At 49.4% G+C, this 26,756-nt stretch overlaps 1 protein-coding gene across 1 annotated transcript in view; it reads right to left on the bottom strand.

Annotated features, from left to right (window-relative positions):
• Nucleotides 1-4,796, bottom strand: part of ALX4 (ALX homeobox 4) — a 40,359-nt gene extending 35,563 nt beyond the window's left edge. Inside the window, exons 1-2 of the mRNA XM_033063828.1 lie at nucleotides 4,719-4,796; nucleotides 2,861-3,259 (exon numbers count right to left, since the gene is read on the bottom strand). Of these exons, the coding sequence (XP_032919719.1) occupies nucleotides 2,861-3,257 (397 nt within the window). The 5' untranslated portion in view covers nucleotides 3,258-3,259; nucleotides 4,719-4,796. The remainder of the gene's footprint in view (nucleotides 1-2,860; nucleotides 3,260-4,718) is intronic.
• Nucleotides 4,797-26,756: the final 21,960 nt, after the last annotated feature.

Genomic DNA, 26,756 nt, shown 5'->3' with positions numbered 1-26,756 from the left:
CTGGCCCCCGCCGCAGCTCCGGGCTCGGCTCCGGGCTCGCCCGGGCGTCCGCAGCGACCGGGGGAAAGGCGAAGGCGAGGGCTCCGGGGCCACGGTACGGGGAGCAGCACCCCACGGAGGGACCGGGCCGGGCGATGGGCCCGCCGCAACGACGGCCGCCCGTGTATCGCCTGGCAGGAGAGCCTGCCTGCTGGTTGGTTTGTGTGTTGCTTAGTTAGGTTTTTTTTCCCCTTCTTTTGGAGTTTTGTTGTTTTTTAAAATTGAGAGGTTTGCAGTCACGGTGTCCCAGCACTCCAGCATCCTGCTCAGGCCCGGACAACAGGGGACGCGGGGAGCCAGCGGTCCCCGCCGCGCTCCTTCGCTCTGCGCAGGACTACCACAGGACTACCACAGGACTACCACAGGACTACCACAGTATCTCTGCAGCCCCGGCGGCGAGGCTGCAGCGGGGGGTCGGCGGGAAGCAGCGGGACAGCCACCTGTCCCCCGCTTCCCGGGCAAACCTCTCCGGGCCGCTCTCCTGACCCGCCGTGTGCGCGCTGGCTGCCCGCGCTTGTGCCACTGCAGAGAACGAGGGCGGCTCTGGCTTCCCCCGCGCTCACCCGCGCCGAGGGGATCTGCCCCGGCTCGGAGGTTCCCCGTCCCCTTAGACCTCGCGGGGTTCCTCGGGCACAGCTCCCACGCCCGGCGCGGTGGTCTCGCGGTTTGAGAAAAGCCGGAAAGGCGCCTATGGATGCTGCCCGCTCCGCGAAACCCCGATCTGTCTGTTATTAGCGATTCTCTCTATTCAGCCATTAAGCACTATTATTATCACTATTGCTATTAATTATCCTTGCCGAACCATGTGTCTCTCATTATAGCCCACCGTCCCCAGCCACATCACAAGGGGCTCACAACGAGCGCGGTCTGGGCCGGGCCGGGCCACCCGCCGCCGGGCTCCCACTGAAGGAGAACCCCGACCCTCGCTTGAAAATAAATCCGGGGAACCCCGGCGGTGTTAGGAGGGCAATAAACTCGCGTGATTCTACCGGGGGGGTTGTAATGTGTCATCACAGGCTATGCCGGCGCACTGGGCTTTGCAACCTACAAAAACAAGAGAGCCGGTTAACAGAGAGAGGATGTCAGGGTGGCGGGGAAGGCACGGGGGGCTGCCCTGCGGTCCCATTCCCGGAGGGAGCGGGGACCGGTTACCGCCTGCACGGGCCGCAGCCCCGCAGGTCTCCCCGGTCCCACCGTGTGTCCTTTCCCGCGGAGCCCGGGCTGGCTCCAGAAGGCCTCCGCGGATGCGGAGCGGGTCTGACTCTGATGGGGACTGTCCGCCCAGGGGAAAAGGGCAGGAGAAGTGAGGGAGCGTAGGAGAAGGTCAAAGCCCCAGTTCTGGCCAGAAAAAAACTGTGCAAGCAGCTCTCAAAGAGAGGCCTCAGTGGCGCTCCGCGGCCCGGTGGGAGATACCCGCGGGAGGATGGCTGTGCCGCCGGGTGTGGGATGGACCCGTGCGGGTCCGGGCAGGAGCCCGTTCGGGCACAGCGTAACTGGGCTATGCCTGCGGCTCCCGGACACGTCTGTATGGAGAGGACTTCATGTCCTTTGGCTGTCACCTGTGCGTGGGGGAACTGGGGCTGTGGACCTGGGTGCGGAGACACCTCAGCTGCAAGCCGGGGGCGAGGGACGGTGCCTGAAGGCAACCTGGCAAGCCGCGGTTTGGGAGACAGGCAGAAGTAAAGCGTCTCTATCCTCTTTTAAGTTTAGAGATGGGGGGAAAGGGTAAAGAGGGCAAAGAGCGCTCAAATGATGGCGAGAGCCTATAAAAGGAATTGCTGGCCTGACCCGGACCTCTTCCACCTCCTCTGTGCCCCCAGTCCGCAGTCACTGCTCATCTCAGGGTCTCCCTGGATGGAAACAGGGTACAGAGACACAAGCCCTTCTTGCCTTTGGGACTAAGGCATCGAGAATGGGACCCCGTCAGCGGTGACGCGCTCTCAGTCTAGACCGGAGCAGCCCCTCTGTTCGCAGAGAGATCACCGGGTGGGAAAGGAAGAGCTTTCATTTCCACCTTCTCTTCTTGGGAAAACTTGGGGGGGGGACAGGGGGACGGACGGTATTTAATTGTTGAATTTTTCTGTTTGTTTGTTTTTAGGGGGGGCTGCTTGTTTGTTTGTTTTGCTTTTCCCTAACCGCCCCGATACAGCGGAAACCTCCCCAAGAAACCTCTTATAGCCCCGGTCGGAAACGACATGAGAAGCGCCCCCGTCGCCGGCTGTACCGTCGAGCGCCAGCGCGAGGGAGTGTCTTAATTGCCGCTAATGACCCACGGAGGAGATGCGAGGGGGTTATCTGCAGCCGGGCAGAAATCAGTCAGGGGAGTGGCAATAAGGGGAGAAAGTGAGAGACAGGAGAGACCGTTACCGAGGGAAGTGATGATTTCGGCGAAATTTTTCATAAATTCTTTCTGTGGAAAGCGATCCCCGCGGAGAGTACATTGCACAGCCTGGCGCTCCTCTCTTTCTGTTTCTGTCCCGGTCTCCCGGAGTGCCCCGCACTGCTCAAGAGCTAACGCGTTGCGGGAGCCCATCCGAAATTACCATTCAGATCACGGCTAAGCGGGACACGGGGGAAGGGCGGCTTCCCGCGGGCATCGCGGGCTCCAGACCCGCCTGGGAATGAAGATATTCGTGGGGCACAGCGGCCCCCGCTGCGGCGAGAGGGGGCTGCGCGCCGGAGCCGGGCAAGGTCTCCTTGACCCCGGTAGGGTTTGTCCTGCCAGGCAGCCACCCCCCACGTTCCCGGGAGGCCCTTCCCAGGCCCGGGAGTCTCTCCACTTTCGCCTCCGGTGCTTCCCCGCCGCACGCCAAGGACTCACCGTAACAGGGGACCTGCAGGGCTCCGTTGTGGCCGCTACTCTCTTGCAGCTTGATGTTGCTGTCCGGGGGGGTTTTGCAGGGACCTCGCTGCATGTAGAGGTGCGGAGGCTGCTGCTGCGGAGGGTATTTGTTAAAGGAGGCCGGAGACCCGGCAGAGCCGGGAGCCTGCACGCTGCCATCCAGGGACTGACATTCCTGCTGGCTGTAGCGGCTCCGGCACTTAGAGCTGCTGTCACCAAAGCCTTGTCCTTTGCTGGCCAGGAAAGTAGGGCTGAACTTGTCACTTGCTTGAAATGCCCTAAAAGGCGAGGAGCCTTCTGTGTCCTGGGAGGCTGCGTTGTAGTAGGAATCCATGGCAGCCGGATCACAATAAGAAACACAAGTATCAGCATTCATTCCTAAAATTAAAAGGCCCGAGTGTCCTTAATGCGCTTGGAGGGGCACCAGGAACCACTCTTTCTCTCTCCCTCTCGCATAGACACACACTCACAGCTGGGCCGGGGAGCTCTAAGAGGATTCAGATGTTCGTGAAAGCTGACCAGATCTCCAAACCCCCTTAAGTTCTCACACAGTAAAAGGGGTCTTTTTCTTTCCCTCCCTCCCTCTCTCACATACGCTTGCCCTCCGTGTCTTCCTCCAAACTACACTCTAAAGAGGCTCTTCTCTGCACTTCCCCCCCACCACATAGGAGAAACAAAAAAAAAAAAAAGAAAAAGGAAAAAAAAAGAGAGAGAGAGGGAGACCTCTCCCCCAATTAATATGTAGATGATGACAGTGGAGGGGAGGGGGCCCAGGAAGGGGTGTGTGTGAGTGTGTGAGTGTGTATGGGAGTGTGTGCAAGCAGAGGGAAGGTGGAGGTCATATCTTTTGCCTTAAAAAAATAAAATATAAACCATACCACCAAAACAAACCAGCCCTAAAATTTTTATGATTAAAAAACAGAAAATCAAGCAGATGACATAAACACCACGAAGGGATGAGTGCGGGATCCGCGCCGGTGGACGCGCAGGGGACGATTTAATGGTCGTGACATGATCTGTTCACTCCGGCTCTCTCCTCTGCTCACTGCCCCAGCTGTGGGACCCTCGCCTCTGCGACCCCCACCTCTCTACTAAAGGCAATACGGATTTTCCCCGCAGCTATCTGCCTTTAAGCCTCCCCCCTGCCGTTAACCCCTTCAGGGCCGACAGCTCTCCCAGCGCTGCCGTGAGCCGTTTCCCTGCCATGGCACGGCGGTGCCCCGGTCGCCCTGCACAGAGCCGGGAGAGCTCTCTGTCGGGTCTTGCCACAGGTTTGTGATGGTCATTATTTATTTACCTCTAAAAATGTGCTCTCTTCAGGTGTAAAACTACTGGATCCAAACTGGAGGGCGGCAGGGACGGATTTTAACAGGGTCACCAAGCACACAGAATTGGACTGAGCTTCTGGGATTGCCAGAGGTGACTTGCAAAGGGACAGAGGCTGGCAGGAGCCCTTTTTGGTTTGAGGGGTCAATTACAATCCAGAAAGAGCTTAAAAATAAATCAATACTCACCTTTCGTCGTCCTTCCCCCCCCGCCCCATTCAACCTGATTCCCCTCCTCCCCCAGTTAACTCCTGCTACCCCTTACTTAGTCTTACCCTGCCTTCCTCCCATCCCCACATCTGGTTTCTATTGCTCACTTACCTTGAAGTTTTCAGTAATAAAGATATTACGCAAACTAAATCCACAGTTCTTCAGAAGAAAAGAAAAGAAAAGAAAAGAAAAGAAAAGAAAAGAAAAGAAAAGAAAAGAAAAGAAAAGAAAAGAAAAAAAAAGAAAAGTTTAACGAAATAAAAGGAAAAAAAAGAGCAATGGAAAGGGAAGACAAGAAGAACCTTAACCCCTTCGGGAGCCGCGGGCCGCAGCAGACCCGGCTGCGGGAGGGGAGCGGGGGCACCGGCGGCTGCTCTGGGCTCCCAGCGGGCTCCCCCCGGGGCCCGGACCATGTGTCCTCCCTTCTCCCGCGTAGCTTCCCCCACCCCGCGCAGAGCGGGGGGACTCGTGGCTTTCATCTGTGTGAGCGTATATCTGTGTGTGCGGGGGGGAGCGGGATGCGGCTCAAGGGGGAGCGGGACGGCAGAATGGGAACGCGACCCCCGGGACGACGGCTCGGGAGGAGCCGGTGGCCACCGTCACCCTCCAGGCCTTTCCTCCACGAGCAAGACCGGCACCGCCGTTTTCATTAGCTCGGATCTGACAAGAATAGGCGCCCACCTCTCGCCCCCCAGATGCAGAAGGGATTTCTAGCGACGTCGTCGTTAAAAACAGCCAGAGACGGATTCATTTACGAGATTTAAAACCATTTTGCGAGTTTCCCTCAGAGCAGGGCCCGGCTCGCTGAGTTTTCTAGTCCAAGAAAGCTTTCAGCGGATTTGCCTTCCTTATTCTCTTTATTACCTCTACTTAATTATTTTCTCGTCCTTTCTTTCTCCCCTCCCAAACTCACCCACCCCACTGCAGGCCCCTTTCTTTCCCTCGTCCACGACATAATAAAAACCAAACCAACTCAATGCATAAAAGCATTTCTAAAATCCGCTCCGGGGCGGCCAAGGGAGCCTGGGTACTGCCGGTACCGGCAGCCTGCGAGCGGCTCCGCCGAAGGGCAGCTGCCCTGGGTACCGGTAGCAGCTCAGCTCCAGCATCCCTGCTCCTCCGCAGCGGACCCTCAGCGTCGCTCACGGCTGAGGGACGCTTTAAATACGTGTTTCCCAGTTCCTTCCCCCGCGATTTTTTGGGGGAACGAAAAAGAAACCTGAAAGAAGTGATGCGAGGGCAGTTCTCGATGCTACAGCATTATACTCGGCCTCGGGATTTCTCTTCGGTAAAGTTAAACAGCAAGAGGGAAAAAAACTAAAGGGAGAGATTTGGGGATTGGGCAGGAGGTTATAAACGCACACACATATGTATACATACACACACACACATATATGTAATTTTTAAAGAAACGCTGCAATTCACTGGCTCACAGAGGCAGTGCAGCGTGGCCGATCCGAAGGAGGGATGCCCAGGGTCCCTTTGGTCAGAACGCTCGGCTAGCCTCTCCTTGCATTAAATTATAACGAAAAATCCCTTAATTTCAGATCAGGGCTAATCCTCAGCACTCCGAAAGGACAGCGATGGAACCCTCTGTGCGAGAGTCAGTTTGCGTCCCTAGAAGCGGAAGGTTAATTCGGGAATCGTTGCCGGGGTAAAGGATGTGCGCAAATACCTGGCGATCTAGCGGGCGAGGAGGGGAATAACCGGGAAATCGCTTTTCCTGACTGTTTTCGTTTAGCTGGACTAGGTTTGGCGTGCATTTCTCTCAGCAAGTGTGACGGGGGTTTCCCCTCAGCCCCGTTAGCCGGGAGCAGAGCCTTGCGGATACCAAAGCACACGGAGCCTGTGGCCGCCCTCCGTTAAACGAGGCGATGGAGCTGCGTATGGCGGCGCAGCCGGGACGGCCGTGTCCATCCGGCAGCAGCGTCCTGCCCGCCCGGTCTCCCCGCATTCCCGGCTGCGGGACCCAGGATCCGCAGAGCAAGGGCACCAGGAGACGCGCACTGTTTGAAACACCAGCTCATAATTTTTCTTCAGAGTGACCCCAAACCTTTCCTATCCCTGTATCAAATGCATCCAAAAGGGAAGGGACAAAGAGCGGCCGAAAGGTCTGGGTGCCGTAGCAACTGGTTGCCAGTTCTATGTGTACGTGGGCTTTTAATAGAGACAATTTTCAGGTACGGTCTCTGTTGGTTTTGGGGTCACTTCTGAGGGTCCCTTCTCCCCCAGAGCTGCGGGAGCCCATGCGAGAGCCAGCCGGTCCCACCTTTATGGACGGCAGCTCACACCGACCGAGTAATAGGTGGGGGAATCAAGAATCTGCAGTTTCGGGCGTTCCAGGTGTCGCCTACCGGGGACACCCCAGGGAGAAGGTACAGCCCAGGCCAACTCTGACTGGCTTGTTTCCGAGGAGCTGTTTCCTTTCCGCCGAGGCAAGGGCGGGCGTCACCCCCGGGTGAGGACGTGGGGCGAGGCGCAGGAGATGGCGTGCATATCCTGCATTTCGACTTCTGGAAGAAAAAGAAATCTTTATTCCCGTGTGATTTAAACACTCAGGACTTGTCAAGTCCAGGGAAAAGGCAGAGGTTTCCGCTGGTCCCTGCTCACGGGGCGCGGCAGCGGAGAGCGGGCAGGAGGGAAGGGTGCTGGGACGAGCCGGGCTCCCGCACGAGGCCGGGGGGAGGAGGCAAGAATGCTCTTCCCCACTTTCCCAGCCACCGCCGAGGGAAACCCGCGGTGTCCCCTCAAGCCTCCACCGTCCTCGTGGTGTTCCCGACGGCGGCGGGATGGCTGAGGAGAGCCACGGAGGGACTCCGGGGTGCCGGATCCAGCACCCCAGGTCCTGCCCCCGCCTCTAAGCCGTGGGAGAGTAAATATCTCGGTTCAGGAAGTGGGGTCATTTCACTGGAGAGGGGGACGGAGAGAGGGGAGACCTTTCACACCGTTCCCTCCTGGCACTTTGGCAGAGCGCTGCTCTTGGAAACTGTTTCGAATTTGTTTCCCCAACGGATTGGTTTGTGTGGTCACTTCAGAGCTGCGGGCTCCTTTTGTACTGGACCGAGATGAAGGCGACCTATTTATAACACAACTGCAAGGGGGGAGTGAGGGAAAAAAGTACTCGTGCTAATCTTCCCCAACACTTTTTTTTTTTTCCCAGTGGGACGAAGGTTGCATCTTTATTTCGGGAGTGGAGCTTGCCTAGTGACCGGTCGGTCGGTACCTGCCGCCTTGCGCTCTGGCTCCCGCTTCCTGCCGGACACCGGCTGGGGCCTGAGCTGCACGCTGCGGAGGCTTTGCTGTCCTGCCTTTTAAGCCTTACGTCGAAATAAATATCGAATGTTGTTAAAACATATTCCTCATGTAACGAAAGAGCTTGCAGAGAACTGAAGCTGACCCGCTCGCCTCCTTTCCGGGAAAAAGGAAGGACCAGGCTCCGATGCTGGCCAGGCTAGCCCCTGCCTCTCCGGGCTTGTGCGGGCAAAGCTTTTTCATCCACCTCCTTAGATCCCGCCCCGCTAACTCTTACCGCCAGCATGAGAGCTCCGCTTCCCGCAGGCTATCACCCCTCAGCCCTGCCGCTTTCCGGCCGTGCTCCCCAGCCGCGCTGCCCGCGGCTCTCGGCCCCACTCCGCACTGCGGCCCGTCCAGCTGCTCCGGGGAACGGAGGGCTCCGTGAGGATCCACATGGCCACCTGCGCCTGTGTATCTGTACATTGTCACCAAAGAGGGCACCTGCTTGGTCTCTGGGACGCTGGGTGAGGGACCCGCCCGACCCAGGCTGGCCCCGCTGCCGGTCCGCGGACTGAGCAGCTCATGGTGATGCCTTGGGTTTTAGCTTGGTGAGGCCCCAGTGCGCAGGGGGCGAGGCGGGGGTCCCCAGCCCTCTCCTCGTGGGGCACAAGGGGAGACGGCAGGAGGGGACAGAGCACCATGGCCTGCTCCGCTCGCGGGACGCCGGGGTCCCTAAGGTGCCTTAGGGGACTGCTCCGGGCCACAAGGGCTTCCCAGACGAGAATTGTGTTACCTTTTGGGGTTTTTTTAGTTTTTAATTTTTGTTTTCTTTTCCAGACAGTTTCCAGCCCCGGGTAGCGAAGGGCATTTATGTACCCGGTCCTGCTCGCAGACCCTGAGGCTGCCGCGGCTGGAGAAGGGCGGCTGGGCCCACTCCGCGTCCGGCTGGGCAGCGGTGCCCGGGGGTCCCCGGAGCAGCACAAACCTCTCGGTCCCTTCCTTTCCCCAGGAAAACACGGGAAATCACCTCTTTTGGCATCGCGGGGCCCCGGGTGACGCCAGTATGTGAGAACCAATGGGAAGATGGAGCAGGGGCGGCCCCGCGCCCCCCGCGCCCCGCTGCGCACCCCGCTCTGCCTCGCGTCCCTCCGGGCGCGGCGGAGCGCACCCAGCTGCCACCGTGTCCCGGTCCGGGGCTGAGTTAAAGCCGTGCTGCGCACTTTGTCCCGCTCCCAAGGACCCCGAACAGAGCTGGGATGGGGAGTGGGGGGAGAGTGTCTATATTTAATATGTCATCCCTCGTGGCTGGCTGTAAATTCCTTCGCGCGGGGAAATATGCACTCACTAGTAATTTGCTCGATACTTTCCTTTTGCGTGTGACCTTGCCAGCACAGGCTCTGAAATCAGGGGCTATTTTTTGCTTAAGTCAGAAGTTTGGGCGCAGTGAAGGCAGGGCGGTTGTACCTTCCGGGGGAGCGGTGGTCCTCGGGGCGATAAAGCCGAGATAGCGCCCGAGCTCGCCCCGCGGCTGCTCCGAGGGCTCTGCGGGAGGGTGCACGGCAGCACCAACGGGAGCTGAGGGAGGCGGGGACCGGGCTGCTCGGCGGGGCAGCGGAGCCCTGGGGATGCGGCACCGCGCTCTGGGTACCGCCCGCCTGTCCGGGGAATGTGCCACGGGACCAGGCGGACCTACGGCCCCAAGCCCCGGCTCTGGTCCCAGGAACAGGCCAAGGACAGCGCCCGACACTAGTGACCTTTTGGGGCCGGGGCCGCGATGCGCCGCGGGATAGGCATTTCCCCTTGGGGTGCTTCGGCCTGGGAATGTCCTCCTTGCCCTACGCTTGAAACAAAGAGGTCGGGGAGGAGGGAGCTCCGGGCCGAAGGCATCCAGCGGTAGCTGGTGCACCTGTCAGCGCGGCGAGAGCGGCTCCCCTGACCTTTATGAGCAGGGCTGGGACTGCCCGCGGCGGCGGGAACGAGGGAGAGACGGGGACACGCTGGGGCATGGGAGGAGGTTGAGTGAAAGGGAGCTCGCCCCTGGTCCGTCACGCCTGGTGCTGGGACCCGGCATCGCCGCCCAGGCGGCGGGGACGACGCTGGCCCAGCCCGGAGACCCACCTCCAGCATCCCTCGGCGAAAAGCAGCTGGTGCCTGCTGCCAAGGGAGGATGAAAAGCCCTCCCAGAGAAGCGTGGATACTTTTTATTACAACAATGAAGCACTCAGGGCGAGGCGACTTCAGGTGTGGGAGAAGGACGGCAGATCGCGCTCGCTCCCGCACTCAGCAGAGCTCTGCTCGGCACCCCCGAACCTTCGGGCTGCCGCGATGGAGAGGCTGGATTAGCCCCGGTCCTGCCCGGCCCTTGAATTTCGTTTGCTCTTCTGCTTGCCTTACTCTCCGGTAGCTATTTCTGGGGCTGTTTGTAAAAAAATGCCCCTTTCTCGTTGCAATCTCCAAGCAGCTCCCTTAAACCATCTCTAAACCAAACAAATATCTTCCCAAATAAAGCAGCTCCTGACCCAGTGTTAGGAATTATAATAGTGGCGATTTTTTTTCCCCCGATAATAATCCCGTACCAATTACAGACATCACAGCACAATGTTAGGACCGTGCAGCACGCACAAACTGATTTTCCTTGTGATTTGCGCCAAAGTCTGCTGCCCCAACACGGTTTAAGTGCTCAGGACGATGGCTCAATGCGCCGCGGAGCTCCTGAGTTCTTGAGCTCCTGGCCCGGGCGGGGAGCGCCCGCTCTGGGCTCCCATGCTGGCTCCGGGACCACGGCAGTGACTTTCTCCCATCCCGCTGCTCAGGGCACTGGTTTCCAAGGCACTGGCGCCGGAGGAAACCCCCCTTTTAGGAGCAGGTTCATTCGAGGAGGAGTACAGGAAAGGAAACCTGTGCTTTTTGGAGACCTTATGCAAGTCCTGGAAAATTCCCTTCCAGAACTGTCCCGAAGAAGGAGGGGAGCAAAGGGGATTTGCAAATAAAATGTTCGGCTTTTTCACACCGTATTCTGTCTCGGGACACTCCGCAGTCGCCCTTGGCGGCTGCGGGCACTGAGCGCCCAGCCCGAGGGATGCCCGGCTCCTCAGTTTTCCGCCACGGCCGGGACTCGCAGCCGCAGGGCAGAATCTCTGGGTAGATGTGATTTCTAGCAGGGGATTCATACTGCTCTTCCAGTCTCCTGGACCATAGATACGACCCCTTCTTTCCTGTTACTCGTTTGCTTGTTTATTTTTTAAAGCCTTCCACGAACACTGCTATTCCTTATTTTTTTTAACTTGCAAAAAATCCTATCGAGGCTTACTGTGTCAGAGCCATGTCTAATTAAGGGGGAGTCGGTTCACAGGGTTCACAAATTCTCTCCACAGGATGGTCCAGGATTGGTCTTATAGAAAGCATCCAAGATATTTTGTAAGCAGGGGAGCAGGCTGAGGAGATACCCGCATGGACATTCCATAAGAATGTCACCCCCTTACTTTGAAGTCTCTCACTGAGGGAAGCACCCTTGATTTAAGGCAGAGAAAATTAATCTTAAACAGTGATTTCCAGAACTCACATTCAGCCACAATATCTGCTGTCGATTGGAAGCTGGGAAAGCCCAGGAGTCCTGTGTGTCCCTTCCTCCAGTGAACAGCAGCCACCTGCCCAGGTAAGCAGCTCAGCCAATGTCTGAATTTCAGGCAAAAGCACCTTATCTGCTGACAGACACAGAGACAAAAGTGACTGGTGTTTTTCTAGGTCCTGAGCTTCTTCAGCTTTCCCTGGAGCCTGAGAAAGCAGCAGCAGCTCACCCAGAAATCTGTGCTAAGTTAACAACCTTGGTGAAGTGCACCCGTCTCCAAATTGTACGGTGACAACTTTGTCCAGTCACAGCAACAGACATCTGCCCAGCTACCATGCTCAGATTTTAGGGGTCATCCACTCATGAAAACTTCTCGTCAGGACACACTGCTGCCAGGGCACAAGAGAAGGTCACTGAGAAAGTCCGAAAAGGAACAGTGTTTGAATGACATCATTAGGAAATTTGCTATCAAAGCAGGAGCAATGACTCAGTCTAACTGGTCATTTTTGGTGGCTTAAAAATCAGAAGGACAAAAAGAGGGAGTAAACCCAACAGCAACAACAATAACAGCAAAGAATCATAGAATGGTTTGTGCTGGCAAAGACCTTAAAAATCACCCAGTTCCAATCCCCCTGCCATGGCCAAGGACATCTTCCACCAGAGCAGGTTGCTCAAAGCCCTGTCCACCCTGGAATACTTCCAGGGATGGGGCATAAACATCTTCTCTGAGCAACCTGTTCCAGTGCCTCACCATCCCCACAGTGAAGAATTTCTCCCTAAATTCTAATCTAAACCTACTGTCCTTCAGTTTAAAGCCATTCCCCCTTTTCCTATCACTACATGTTCTCGCAAAAAGTCTGTCTCCCTTTTTCCACTTTAGGTACTGGAAGGCTGCTGTAATGAAGCAAAGGCAGAGCTTCTACAGCCATTGCAGTCTGTGATGGAGACAGCATGTGGCTGTGCTGATGCTGGGATGGGGTGGGAGGACAGTCAGGCAGACCTTCCCCAAGTTTAAAATGACAGTCCAGTCAGCTGAGCCCTGGGGCCACCTGTGTCCTCCCTGCTGCTCAGATTTATAGAGTGTAACATTTTAATAAAAAACACACACACCTCTCCACTTTGGTGCATTAAGAGATTTCTAGCAAAACACAGTAATGTTGCTATAAATTTCCCTCCCAGCACCCTCACAAGTAATAACTCAAGCCCCAGCATTTTGCATTTAATGTTTATTTTGATGGCTGCATTCCAGAAAGAAAAGGGAAAAAGAGGCAAAATCTACTCAACCACTCTCCCCATTGCTATTAGCCTGATGTTTTCAATAAAATTTAGTGCAAACTGGGAAACAAACACTTGGAAAAAGAGAGGAGGAAAACAAGCACACTTGGGCAAAATTCTCCTAGACATCTGCCAAGGCCTGGGTTCAAATCCTGGCTTAAATTACAGATGCCATGCCATGGGTTCTCATTATGTTCCGCTCCCTTGGCATGTTTGAACAGCACCCCAGGGAGCCATACCTGTGTTAAGCAAGGTTCAGTGGTGGGATGCTCTGAAGGACTGAGACATATGGAGGTTTAAGGTTGAAATGACCAAGTTTGAATGTTAAAGGCTGAGGCTTCTTGGCCAAATAATGCAGGGCAGAATACTAGGAGTGCTGCCAGTCATGTTTGAAGTATGTGGCAGAGCTATTTAAAGCTTTCAGAGCACCTGCTTTTCTGTGAAGCCACCAGTTCTTCACGTGCACCAGCACTAAGCCCATATTTGCCACTGAAAAAGGACAAAACCATGCAGACAGATGGTGATACACCCAGACAAGCCATGGGCATTTGCTTGATGACTCCTGACTCTGCTGAGAGCAGCTTAAACCCTCATGTGATGGTGAATATTTACGCAGATGTAGTTTAAACTTCTGATTGCTTACCCAGGAGCAGTCACCCTCATTCAGATGTGATTAACAAAAAAGTGCTGAGAGCAGCAGCACTAGGTAACCAGGTTGCTCACTACTGAGAGAGGTGTCCCAGGCCCACAGTGAGATGTGTGTGAAGTATGCATGGGCTGATCAGGGAGAACTGCACATCCAGTGCATATGGAACACATCTTTGTGCATCAGACCAGGAGAAACCTATGACTTTATGGAATTACCACATTTAAATGTTGTAAAAGTTTTTGGGTTGCCATTCTCCAGCTTCACCTTTCATTGTCTGTCCAGTAACTCAGACACACGTTGGTGTGGCTGTGTCTCCGCCTTGAGGTGTGTATTAATCCAGTTGTGGATAGACCTGAATTTTTTAGATGTCCTTCTCTCCTCAGATCACTCTAGACCCCATGCAGATTCAGAGTGACCATACCGTGATGTTTCACTGAACCACCAGCACCTGCTCACACTACCTTGAAACAAATTCCATTGATTCACGAAGGTGCCACCAGCTCAACCAGCTGTACCTTTCCCATGGAGTATCTCTGATCTCGGAGTACTTTTATATGGAATTCACTTATCCCCATTTTTCAATAAGTGAAATCAGAAAGATCCTCTGCCCTGGGTCAAAGGCACCAAATCCACCAGACAGTTCTGCTATGGTGGCACAGAGTGACTTCAACCCCTTTTTGCATTAAGGCCATGTGTCTTTTGAGTTCACATCCAACACTTGAGGTTTCTATGGGCAAAATGACTGTCTGTTGTTTGGCTTATGCTATTAGATTCATTGGGCAAGTGGTACATAATAAATTAGATATTGTGGTCAAGACTTCCATATGTGGAGGAATCCTGCTATCTCACACTAATTCTTGTATTTTGACATAAATGACCAGTTTGTAAGTGTTCACAATAGCCAGATTCTCCTAAAAGGTACTTCATGCTGTCTGTGACTCTCTGAAATTTTCATGCAATCTGAGTGAACCTCTGCATTGAATTTTGTCATCAAAGGCAAAAAACCCCAAATCATAGAGAGACAAAATACATTATTCCTGCCCAGGACATCTTGCAGTGTGCCTTTGTTTTTTTATGAAATGAGCATCAAGACTTGGTCCTGAGCACACTGGTCAGAGTGGAGGTGTCACTGCCTGTAAAGGTCAGTAAGGTTTTTGATCTCCATCTTTGAGCTAATGTGATTATTTCTATTTGAATTACTCCTAGTCACATGCATCATGAGTGCGTGAGACATGCACGTAATTGTGAACTCATGTCTACTTTACTGGACACAAAAGGCTCATGGCAATGGTGAGCTGCCCACCAGAAAACACTCTATTGATAGGAATGGGAACAACTGTCAGCTCCTCGTCAGTGATTGTCAAAAATATATTTGCTGCCAGAACATGTCTAGAAAATGTCAGATTTTCCCTTACTTCAGGTTGTTTGCTCTATTGGCTTCAGAGTGGTTTCAATGGCGATAACACTTGTACACCTAGAAGTCGGTCCTTTGCTTTCTTTTCACTTTCCTTTTGAACAGAAATTTGGTTAAGCCTATAGCTCTGTTGAGCAAGTTTTAAATGGTCTGGCAAAACAGTATTAATCAAACACACCTCTGCTATTACCTGAAGAACATCTTCTCAGTGAACAGTATTTGTGACTTTTTGACTCCTTTTAAGAAACACATCAGTTTGTGACCCCATGGGTCTGAAATAAGAACCTGCTGTTTCTGGAGGGGTTAAGGCACATCTTTTTACCTCTTATATTTTCCCATCTTCCTTCCCAGCAGAACTGTTACAGCAGTCTTAGTGTGCTGGATACCCAGGGTGGTTTTTCACCTCACAGATATTGGCATGGCTTTGATGGCATTGTGGCAATTCACACAAGGCTTTTGACTCTTCAGTATTGGTCTCAATTAAAAAAAAAAAAAAAGAAGTTTACTTATGTTTTAAAAAAATAATGCTGTTCAGAAGGAGGGCGGCTTGGGTTTGGGTTGATTCTATTTCAACAGTCAGAATCAGCAAAACTTCCAGCCAACCTGGACAAAAGGAGAAAGTTCAATGGTGTGTCTATCTGATTTCTTTTTTTTCATACAACACACAGTGCTGAAAAATATTGGAAGAGATATAGTAGTTCCTCTTCAAGGCCTCAAGCAGCATGAGGGAAATATATTCACTAAAAACCTTAAATTGACCCACTCAACTGATAGCCAGTTCCAAGAAAGTCAGCAGTTTTTTTCCTTTTTACCTTGGTTAATATTATTTTTATAAGGAGAATGGGAATAAAAGTTCACTCTGTATGACTGGCATGATTTACTTCAACTGCATCAGCACTCTCCCAGGTCATATTTGAGGCAGTTTTTCGATTATATTTCCGGGAGGGCAATGGAGTTGTGTGATGCCATTTAAACAAAACAGAAAGCTGAAATATGATTTTTTAAAGTTCCTTGAGGGACAAGAAGAGATTTGTTTTAAAAACCTTCAGTCACCTTAAATCCATAAATTTATTTTACCTTGGGACAAGCAGCAAGGATGAGATCACTGAACTCACAGATGAACAGAGACCTCACAGATACCAAAGGAAAATGGATCTGGTTACTTCTATGGCTGAGGATGAAATGGAACTCCATCCGTTGCCTTGTCTAGTTCCACCTCTCCAGGGGCACAATTTCTGTGTGACCTGGGTGCAAGCCTGGCAGGTGCAGTCAGTGCCCTGGCTTCGGCAACTACCCAGAAACCTGGTGCAAGAGGCAGTGGGGATGATTTGGTGGTGTCCTCTTGGACACGTGACCCTGACCTCTGTTTCATACCTGCATGTGACAAGCTGCCAGGCACTGTCTTGGTTTGCTATCAGAAGCTAGATGGGGTTTGCCAAGCTGATCCTTCTGGACTGCCCTCTGAAATCCCCAAATAAATATAGCAGGAAAAGAAAACTGGCGTGGCTATGGCTGGGTCTGCAAGGTTATGTCCTTCTTTGAGAGGCAAGTGTGGTCATGGGGAACTGAGTTTACCTGGAGTTAAATTAATCCCCTGGAGGAAAAACCCTCCAGTAAAGTTTGCTGCAGTGATGTTGCTGTTGAGGTCTGCTGAGGATACACCTTTTACATAGTCTCCTTACAGAAGCAGAGGCCAATTCAAGGCTGTTGGACTGAAATTTCCATCACCTGAAAGATTCCTCTGGTCAGAATATGAAGGACCACAAGCATACAGCAGCATGGACTCCCTGCAGCTGTGACTGCTCACAGTGTTAAATCTATAAAAATGTCTGAGCTTGAAGAGTGAAGGTTGGAGAAGTGTTAAAAATATTCATTTCTTCAGCCCACCTTTACACAAAAAGTACACCTACACGTGTTCTATTAGTACATGTATGTGGACTATAAAGTTTACTTTTTTTCTGCTAAAAAAGGAAATATATATATTTTTTGGAGCTGTCCAAGAAGAATACATCCAGGTCTGCGAGGGAAGTTGAATTTTGGGAAGTATCTCCTTCTCTTAGCCATGTGAAACTCCAGCATTTCAAGCGTTTGGGTGGATGTGTTTCCAAAGGGAAATCTTCCTAACCTCTTGAGACTGCATTATGTTGGCTCATACAATCTAGATAGCAACCTTTCCTAATTTTTCTGTGCCTGGGCTCAATCTGGCCTGTGCTAACGTCAATAAAATTTTTGCTGTTCAACTTCTTGGCAGAAGGATTAGGCTTTCTGTTTGTATTACTTCTTTATCTGTGATTTAGATTTTCTGCCAAGGCCTTTAACCATTGATGTCAATTGATGATAGGGAAAGCGAGAGGAGAGGGAGAGACAATTTATTTTTTACTTGAAATACTATACACTGAACATTTAAGCATCTTGCTAGTTGTGTACAAAACGTACAGATCTATGCAAATGCCTGCCTTCCCAGATTACAATAACTTGGCAAAGTTACTCTGTACTTCCCCTTTGCATAATGGCTCTTAAAGATACTTCTACATCTCATGCACTTGGGGTGTTATGTAAATCATTTAAGAGCCAAGAGTAGGAATATGCCCATGAGTTGTTCTTCAAAAACTGGGTAAAGAAGAATCTAAAGTTTCTCTCTCTCTGTTTCTCGCTGTCTCTGTCTCTCTCTCTCTCTGCCTCATATGGGCTATAAACCAACATCGTCTATTCTCCAGAAGCAGCAGGAACAGTGGCTAGCAGCACAAACATGCAAATATTAAAATTTGAGCTTATTCAGCCATAATTGACCAAAAAGAAAATTAAGTGAAAACAAAAAGCTTAGTTACACAGTTAAGAAAAAAATAACGTGTTTCCTAAACACATAAGGGTACATTTCTCTCTCTCCGATTAGAAATCCTCAGGAGATTCGGGTTTCAAGTGGGGTTAAAAGCTCTATGATTTGTTTAGCCAACACATGTAAACCCAAAGGCTATTTTTGGCCAGTAGTGTATCCTTGGTGCAGGGAGCATTTGCAAACAGACAGGGACACTGTCCCCTCTGTGCTGTTGCCCAGCTGGTACGTGAACATCCTTCATGTGCCATGCTGGGGGGCAGCTGCTGGAAAGGCAGCTTGGGAAGGGCAGTTTTGGGGGTGGGATTTCTGCACCTCATGGGCAGGATGGCCAAGGGCTCTGGCAGGGACTGAGGGGACACTGTGTCCTGACAGAGGCAGCTGAGTTACACCCTGTTCTGCAAGCAGAGAAAGGAAAACTGAGTGACTGAGGGTTGCCTCTGGCTCTCAGTCCTTCCTCCCTTCTGAGCAGGAAAACTTCATGTCCATTCCAGGCTGGAGCCTTAACACAGCCCAGCTCCCCAAAGCTTTGACAGACAGATTCTCTTATACAAAAAAATCAAAGGACAAATGCAATTTTTCTCTAACATAGTAATAGACCTACAGGCACAGAAATTTCTTGTGGGTTTGGATCATTGCTGCAAAATGTTACTGAGAAAATATCCTTGCTATGTCCCTTCTCCAGCATGGATGGTTAGACAGAACTGCTCCTGACTGCCCAGACTGGGCTCTCAGTTACACAGAGGTAAACCTAGGGCCAATCCACAAGACTTTGTGAATAAACAGTGTTAAGTCTGGGACTGAAAGATAATTCAGGGATCTATAGACAAAACTGATATTGGTCATGCATGAAAAGTGAAATAGTTTGGGTAAGCAGCAAGGACAAAAGTCTTTTGCCGATACACAATTTCACAGGAATGGGTCTTGTGAGAGGAGCTACTTATCCTTTTGAAACAGGAATACCGTTTGCATGATAAAGTACACTTACATTAAATCCATCTACTCATATTTCTTGATGATGCCTGTCTTAATACTGCCAGATTAAAAAATTCTAGTATGTGAAATTAAGATAGAACTTCATAAACTGAAAAAAAATTTGTTCATGTATTTTAATGAAAATACTGCCAGTGTGACACCAGTAGGAATGCATATTTCTGGGAGCAGAGCTTGTATGACACTTGGTAAGGTTGCTACTCAAATGCTGCACCCAGTTCTGCTCTCTTCTGGCTGGACACGTGCTGGAGGAAATTGAAAAGATTTTTAGCAAGGCAGTCTAATAATTTTCATAGAAGGAGGCTGTGTAGAACATAACCCAGTCATTTTATTGGAGACAAAATGTTGGGAGATCACTAACTGTGTGCACTTGCAACAGAAATATCCACCTACATGGGGTTTTTCCATTCTGCAAGAAAAAGTGCTTTTTATGATGCAGTGGCTGGGTTCTGGAGTCAAGCAAGTTCATCCTTGGAGCAAGGTATGACTTTATCGTTGCAAAGTCACCTCTACCTATCCTGCACTCTGTCCTGTACCTTCCTGGCACCTGGAAATTTTAAGCTTGCGTAGTTTTCAGAAAGACATGCTTTGACCCAGCTGTGAGAAAGACCTATTGCTTGTGTAATACAGGAAGCAAACAAGATGATCACAGCAATCCCCTCTGCTCTGGGAGCCTGGGAATAGAAGAGTGGAGGTGCTTTGCTTTTGCAGTGGCATGTGGTGGTATGAAAGCTTCTTGGTCATTTAAGAATTTTGGGGTCTTTATTTTATGGGCAGGGATAATGTCTAAATACACATTATTTTTTTAACACCACCACCCCCTCTTGTGCTTTGCAGAGTCCCAAGCTACAGTTGCAGAGCTGTGGTCAGGATAAAAGCCGACAGTCCAACCATAAATCAGCCAGAACCGAGTTCCTTAACCTTTCATATTAACCTCTTGCATTGACTTGAGTTAGGTGCTATGCTCTGCTGCTATAAATTGTCCTGCAGAGAATTTATGAGCCTCAGCACAATAAAGGAGTTTTTCTTTGCCCCCCCCTCTCCATCCCTGCCCTCCACTTTTCTCTTAGTGCATTTTAGAAATTATGCAGGAAAGGCCTAATGACTGGGATCTGTGAATATTGCTAACTCTCCTTCCCCACCAAAGGGATCAGACAGGAAGATGTGGGGGTTGGGAGTGGGGGTAGAAAAGTTCTTAATTTCATGTACTGGTGACATGACGAGAAAAGCCTGTTCTAAAAAGCCCAAGAAACTGTTAGCTGCCCCTTGCAATAAGGAAAAAAAATTCCTAGTAATTAAACCCATTTGAAGGTTAAAATAACAATCTATTCACACAGTTGTAGTCATCACTCTGCTTCCTTGTCTCCTCAAATTGTGCATATGGTGCATAAGGATGGTGGGACGCTTTGCCCCATGGACCCAGAGCACTCTGCTCAGGTCACTCCTGTGCGCTTTCCAGGGGCAGAAACTCTCTGTGCTCCTGAACAGCCTGTGTAGGAGCCAACCTGCAGCAGCACGATGAGAACCCGTGGAGCAGCACTTTCCTCTCTGCATATCTCCAGCAAGGCTGCAGCACTGGAACGAGAGCCAGCAAAACCCCATGTCTGGTGGGAGTGCAAATGTACCTTTCTGCTCCCAGGCACCTGGGGGGAGACCCAGGGCTGGAACTGCTGAGGATGGGCATGCAGGTGAGATGGCTTTGCAGTTCTTTGGTGCTGTTGGGAGGGAGGAGACGTTTTTGAGACATCAAACACCAGGGATGTCTCTTGGTGTGAGTGGAGCCTGCCAAATCCTTCCTTCCTTCCTGCCATTAATCTGTAATGCTGCAGTCCACTATCTGCAGCCCTCCATCTCAGAGCTGGCTGCATTTCTCTGTTATTCAGAGGTTTGGAAGTGTTTTGAGATATTTATACAGTGATACAGTGTGTGACTCACATCTGCAGCCTGGTGTCTTTGAGCCTGTCAACCTGCATTATTTCCATGGTGCTGGTGACCGCAGCACCTGACCCAAGAGCTATAAAGAGTTTGGTGGCACTGCTGCTGAGTTTGCTCCTATCTCTAGATGTGACCCTGCAGAGCAATTAATGCTGATGGACTTCACATTGCGTGGATGACCAAGACCTGCTTGGCCTTGCAAACCCATGCTCTCAGACCCCATGGCTAAAGGCAAGACACTGTGCCCTCTGAAAGCTTTTGGAGGTTTTGCACCCTGATACTTCGATGGCTGACGTGAGCTGCTCTCCTCCACAGCAATACTGCTGGGGCTGGGGGGTTGGAGACAGCCCTGCTGTTTCCAGAGAAGCACCTCTGTGCCCCACACCATGCGGTGGTGTGGATCAGAGGTACTCCAGTTAATTCAGACAGAGCTACCTTGGAGGCAAAGCATGAGCATCAGCATGGTCTGATACCTTCCTGAATAATCTTTTCTGTGGAAAATCAGAAAATGAGTAAAAAATGAAGCTTTTTCTGTCCTACTTGTGTTACATGCAATTTCAGTGGCTCTTTCAAAGATAAAATGTTCACTTAAATGAAACATAACTGGAACCCCAGAAAGCCTTTCCCCCCCTCCCCAGGGTAGGTGATTTTATTCCATTATCTGCATTTATAAATACAGCTGGTGCTCCCTAAAACTAGAGTGGCTTTGCTGAGATGCAGGGAGCCATCTGGGCTCTCCTGTCTGGGTGATGGTGGGGAGCAGTGGCTGCTGCCTGGAACTGGGGATATTTTGGGGGATGAGTGTGGATGAGGCACAATGGAGAGGCACAATCCTGAGGACTTTGTTTCCCCACTGGGAGAGCAGTGCAGCTGCTCCATGGCTAACAGGGCAAGTGTGGCTGTGTTAGGGAATATGCAGCAAGGAAAACGTTAAAAAGAGCAGGTTTCCTGGTTATGTGCTAGGTGGGAGTGAGGACCTGCGTATTTTTATGTTGTTTTGTTTTTTTCACATTGTGAGAACAAAACTGAGGGGGGTTTAGCTGAAAGTTTTTCTTGTGCATTCTGTTTCTCCAGCCACTCTTGTCTCTGTCTCTGTGTGAACTCGTTGCTTCTTTCCTACCCCAGATTTCTCCAGAGCAGCCCCAGAGTGTGCCTTCTTGTCTCTCCCTGGGCCACGCAGCATGAACCCAAGCTGTGCCCAGGTCCCTCAGCCCGATGGGTTCCTATGCCTGTGCTGGAATTTTCAAGCTGCGGAGGATCCTGTTGAAGCCAGCAGCAGGGGAGGGACCGCAGTTTGTGATGGTGAGGAAATGCTCCCATTCCCCCATTGTATGGTGGTCTCATGTTATCCTCCTCAGTGCTGAGGAGCATTGTGCATCTCAAAAGCTGAGGTGCACCAAGGGCAGTCTTTGGGCCAGCGCTGGGCTCCCTGTGCGGGGGCTGTCAGCCTTTCCCGGCCACTGGGCTGCCTCCCTAGCCCCTGCTCAGCTCCCCTCAGAGCCCAGAGTGGGGGCACCTCCTCTGTCCTGCCCTGGCCATGCAAGAAATGGCACCAAAAATAAAGGAAGAACAACAAAAGGCCGGACCCCTCCGGTCGGATCATTCGCGGGTATATTTCTAGTTCCCTGTTTGTTTACCTTATAGAAAAGTTAATTGGCTCCTTTTGATCTTACAGTGAAAACCACAAAGGAAATTTTGTTAGAGTAGGAGCAAACTGAAGCCTGAGTTTCTCCAATATTCATTAAAGCAATTCTGTTTGAGTCTTAATTTAAAGAAAACATTAAATTTTTTCCCCCCTTGCTTATTATTAAGAGCCCACTACGTCCCTAGGCTAAAGCGCTCGCTCCACAAATAACCTTCCCGACAGCTGCCAACTGGGTGCAGTTTATAACCTGCCTTTGGAATATATATGTATGTGCATGTACCTGGTAATACAGAAAGAGCTGTGTTTATAGTGGTATTGTCTTGAAAATCTCCAAATAGGCAAGTCAAGATTATTAGAAAGTTTAACAGGCTAAAGGAAAATCACTATAAGTTTAGAGAATGCTACTTTATTCTTTTTAAATATGAGTCTTCCCAGTGTACTGAAATTAAAACAATTTTGTATTCCACGTTCGAGGCAATTAAACTGAAAATGTGATGAGAAAATATTTCTTTTTTGAGGTTGATTTAATTAGCAGAGCTATATTAGGAAAGCAAGTAATGCAATCTATTTATGGACAGATGTATCTCTACATAATAATAGACAATAAAAATAAATTAAAGAGAATCACAAGGCAAAAATAACTGATGTTTTTCTCAAGTCTCTTCTAGTAATTTCTTGAGGGCAGTAGGCAGCACATCTCTGCTGCTTGAATTTTTTTTTTCGAACAAAATGATTCCCTCATTCTTTTTATGAAATCTCTGTCTATTTTTATGAAGATAGTTGAGGAAAAAACAAGTCACCCAGCAGTCACCCTCCCACCCCTCACTTCATTTATAACTATTGTACAGCAGCGAAACGAATTTAGTGAAAATCTGGCTTGTGACAATTGATGACACGAAGCGAACAAACAAATAAGATCTGACCTCATGCTGTGAGGAAAAAAACTCCACATTTTAAGCAGATAGAACTCTAAAGGACAAACTCAGAGGAAACTTGTGTGCCAAACACACAAGCCCCAACGGCGAACCAGCACGGCTCGAAGGCAGGGAAATAATGGAGCGGGTTCCTGTAGGATTTTCTTCTTTTCATTGTAAAATTTAACTACACCCGCTGCCCATCCATCTATGCACATACATACATGGGGGCAGAGAAATTTGTATTTGTAGTTTGGTGCCTGGACATGCTGCCATACAAATGCAAACTCTTCTAAGGGCAGAAATACTTTGAAGACAAAAAATAAATTGCCAGGAGAGTGTAAGCTATTGCTGTGTGATTATCAGAGAAGAATAAAGCAGGGAGTCGTTCTGGAAAGGGAACGAACGCGCTGTGCATAATTACAACATTATGGTCAAGATATTTTATTTTCATTTTAAAAGGCAACATAAGTATTAGCTGAAATGTGACAAGGAAACACTACTTAAATATGTAACATATTAAAGAGAGTTTTACAGCTTTCTTGTTATGTTTTTCATTGGTAAATTTTAAATCAACAAACGGCACGTATCAGACACTCAAAAACAAATTGCAATATTTGTCCCCCTTATTTTAATGTGCATATATAAGAAATATGATGCTGTCAAAATATAGTTTTAAACAATTAAAATAATAAAACTAAATTTGATTTTTTTAAATATTTTTTTTTGGTGACAGAAACAGACTTTAGAAAGAATCCTGGAAGATGTTACAACTCTCACAAAAATTCTTAAGCTGTTTCTGGCATTTCTAGTTGCCTTTTCCAAACCATGAATAGTTCTCTTCTTTAATCAATACAAAGATGATCGCGAGCTATTATGTCAAGTAAAATAAAGGCAAGGAAATATTTTTGACTGGCAAAATGGGAAGGTATTTTTCAATATTTTTAGTGAAAAAAATCGTAATAAGAACACATAAATACTGTCTAATAAGAAATGAAGACTACTTGAAAAACAGTTGGAGCTCTTCAGATTTATCCTTTCCACAATATTGTTCTAAACAGCATCATTTTCCCCATTTTCACCAGCAGAGACGAGTTTGTAAAATTACTGAGAAATAACAATTTTTTTTTTAACATTAGAAGGAACAAGAAAAATAAAAATTTCTGCAGGTTGGCGACTAAAATAAGATAATCCTTAGAAGGGAGGGAGAGAGGGAATGAGAGTGTTGAAAAGCACAATCAGGCAGCAAAATACAAGTGTCTCTCTTGCCAAATCCAGCTCAGCGTTAAAGCAAATAAGTTACTCAGCGAAGAAAGAAAAGTTTGGACCCTACCTTTGTCAGCTGAAAAGTAATGGGGAACGTCTTCCAATACTGAGAATGACCTGCACTGCCTATAGGGTACTCCTTACCTTAAAATCTATACATTTCTAACCAAAACAGCTTGGAGCAATTCACATAAAACAGACCCAAATGTTGCCCATTCCATGTAAAAGATCAGGTTTCTGTCTCAGCTCAGCCTGTGATATCAGACTTGGGCTTTTTTTTTTTTTTTTTTTTTTAAATATGTATTCTTATGTTTCCAATCCTCCAACACACTTTTTTCATCTTAGTAAAGTTTGCTTTTTGGAAAGGGTGTGTGGGAAGGATTTTCAACTTGTCAGGACTCTCTCTTTTCAGTACAATTAAGCTTTCACTTGATCATTTCGCAGGCCGGAATGATTTGCTCTGGTCACCGGCTCCTTATTATTAATATTGTTTCAGATACATAAAGTTTACTGCAAGCTGTAAATATGTCAGGTTTTGCCACGGGGTTTGCTAATAAAGAACTCTTAGAGGGGGATTATTGATGGGAAAGATAATCTTTTCAATAAGGGTTGCTGCTTTTTCTGTTTCCCTGGGTGAGCGCAGAGCAGGGGCACTCCCCATGGGGGACGCCCCGATCTCCGTGTGTTTCCCTGCAGAAAGCACGAGGACACCAGGCAGGCCCCCCTGCTTCTGCCTTCCTCCCAGCCTGACACACTGCTGTCCTTCTGCAGAATTTTAAATGCCCTATTAATGTTTCTTTGGTGCTACGGTTTTTAAAACGGGTTTGTGACCATAAGGAATTGATTGATTGTCAAGTGACACTTCCAAGTTATTTCTGTAGGTGTCACCTTGGGTTAGTGTAGTGGTATTAAACATAGTGAATACTTCTGTTCCTTTCAAATATGGCCACACAGCTCAGCTAATTAGTTATTTTTTAAAACAAATAAACAAGAAAGAGGCATATATGTTTGAATTTCTCTTCTGCCAGCATTTCTCTTTCTTCTTTTGAAACATCCTATTATTAAATATGTATATATTTGGTCAAGTCACAATAAATGCCTGATCAATCATTCTTAATTCACTTTGGTATTTACTGTAATAACAATAAACAATTTTAGGCTCATATGGTGTTAATGTGGCTGTCATATGGCTGCCCAGAAAATTTCTATGCACATTTACTATTAATTAAATCCATCATTATGAATTGAGAGAAGAGAAGAGAAGAGAAGAGAAGAGAAGAGAAGAGAAGAGAAGAGAAGAGAAGAGAAGAGAAGAGAAGAGAAGAGAAGAGAAGAGAAGAGAAGAGAAGAGAAGAGAAGAGAAGAGAAGAGAAGAGAAGAGAAGAGAAGAGAAGAGAAGAGAGGACACATGGAATGCAGTCTGGTCAGAAGCCTGGTTAGCTTACACGGTATGGGGAAGCAGGGGAGATTAATGGTGAGATAAGGCTGTATTGCTTCAGCTGTCACTTCAAATCCAAAGCTTAAATTTTTCTGTCAACTATATAAAATTTATCCAGCACAACTATCTCTAGATTCTGCAAGTCTGTTTGGAGAATTTCTTCATTCTCACATAACATAACGCCAGAGACTACAAGATGAAGGCAGCACTGATTTTACTTGACACCCTTCCTCTGTTTCCATGTAGTTGATTTGTTGGGAGGTGAGGGTATTTTAAAGCTCACAGTGAAGGTTGAAACCCATTGTCTTTTTCCAAGAATGAGGAATAGGCAAGAAAATAGGCTGCATTTGTGTAGGAAAGACCCTAGGGCCCTAGATGGGTGCATTTAGGGCCCCATGCCTGTTGAGCAGGATGGCTGGAGAGGCAGTGGGAGCCCTTGTTCTTTGCCAGTGTGACAGGAGGGGATTTGAGGGGATGGGGTGATGCAGGGGACCCTGGTGCACCTGCACCTGGTGCTTGGGGGGTTTTAGCTGCAGGCAAGTGCCCAGTCATGACCCCCAGGCATCCCCAGCAGAAGAGAGGCAGCTGGGGCTGCAGGAGGAGTCAGCTGCAGAAGCAGGAGGTGTATGTGATGGAGCTTTCTGAGTGGGATGAACTGGCAGGGGCAGGCATGCAGTGGGGAAGTCACAGCTGAGCTTGCCATGATGGAGAGGAGAGTGGGGGGATTGAGCTCAGCAGCCAAAAAACCCCAAACCTCAGCTGTCATCAGGATAAAATAATGAATGTCTGAAAACCAGGCTCGGTAAAGCAAGCATGTTCAGGAAAGCCTGTAACCTCATGCTTGCTTTTAACCCCCACTGGTATCAAATCAGTGCTGTCCCGAGGAATGGTAGATTTAAGCATGTACTTAGGAGTTTCCTGGCTTCGTGGCTCAGGGTGGAGGTGGCTGGTCAGAGCAGCTGCAAGCTGTGGGCATGGATTTTCTTCCCATGGCTGTGGCTGCAGAGGAGCAGAGCTGAGCCTGCTCAGAGTCAGCTCCGAGTTTTGATATATAATTGCTAGCAATTCTCATCCAGGATCAAGAAAGCTGAACAGGGGCCTTGTTTACTTTACCCTTCTTATTTTTTCCCCTGAAGGCAAGCAGCCAGGGTTAGGTTTCAGCCTGGTGGTTGCTTG

This window comes from Catharus ustulatus, chromosome 6 (assembly GCF_009819885.2).
Source record: "Catharus ustulatus isolate bCatUst1 chromosome 6, bCatUst1.pri.v2, whole genome shotgun sequence".
Lineage (NCBI taxonomy): Eukaryota > Metazoa > Chordata > Aves > Passeriformes > Turdidae > Catharus > Catharus ustulatus.
This window is presented reverse-complemented; position numbering and strand designations above follow the sequence as displayed.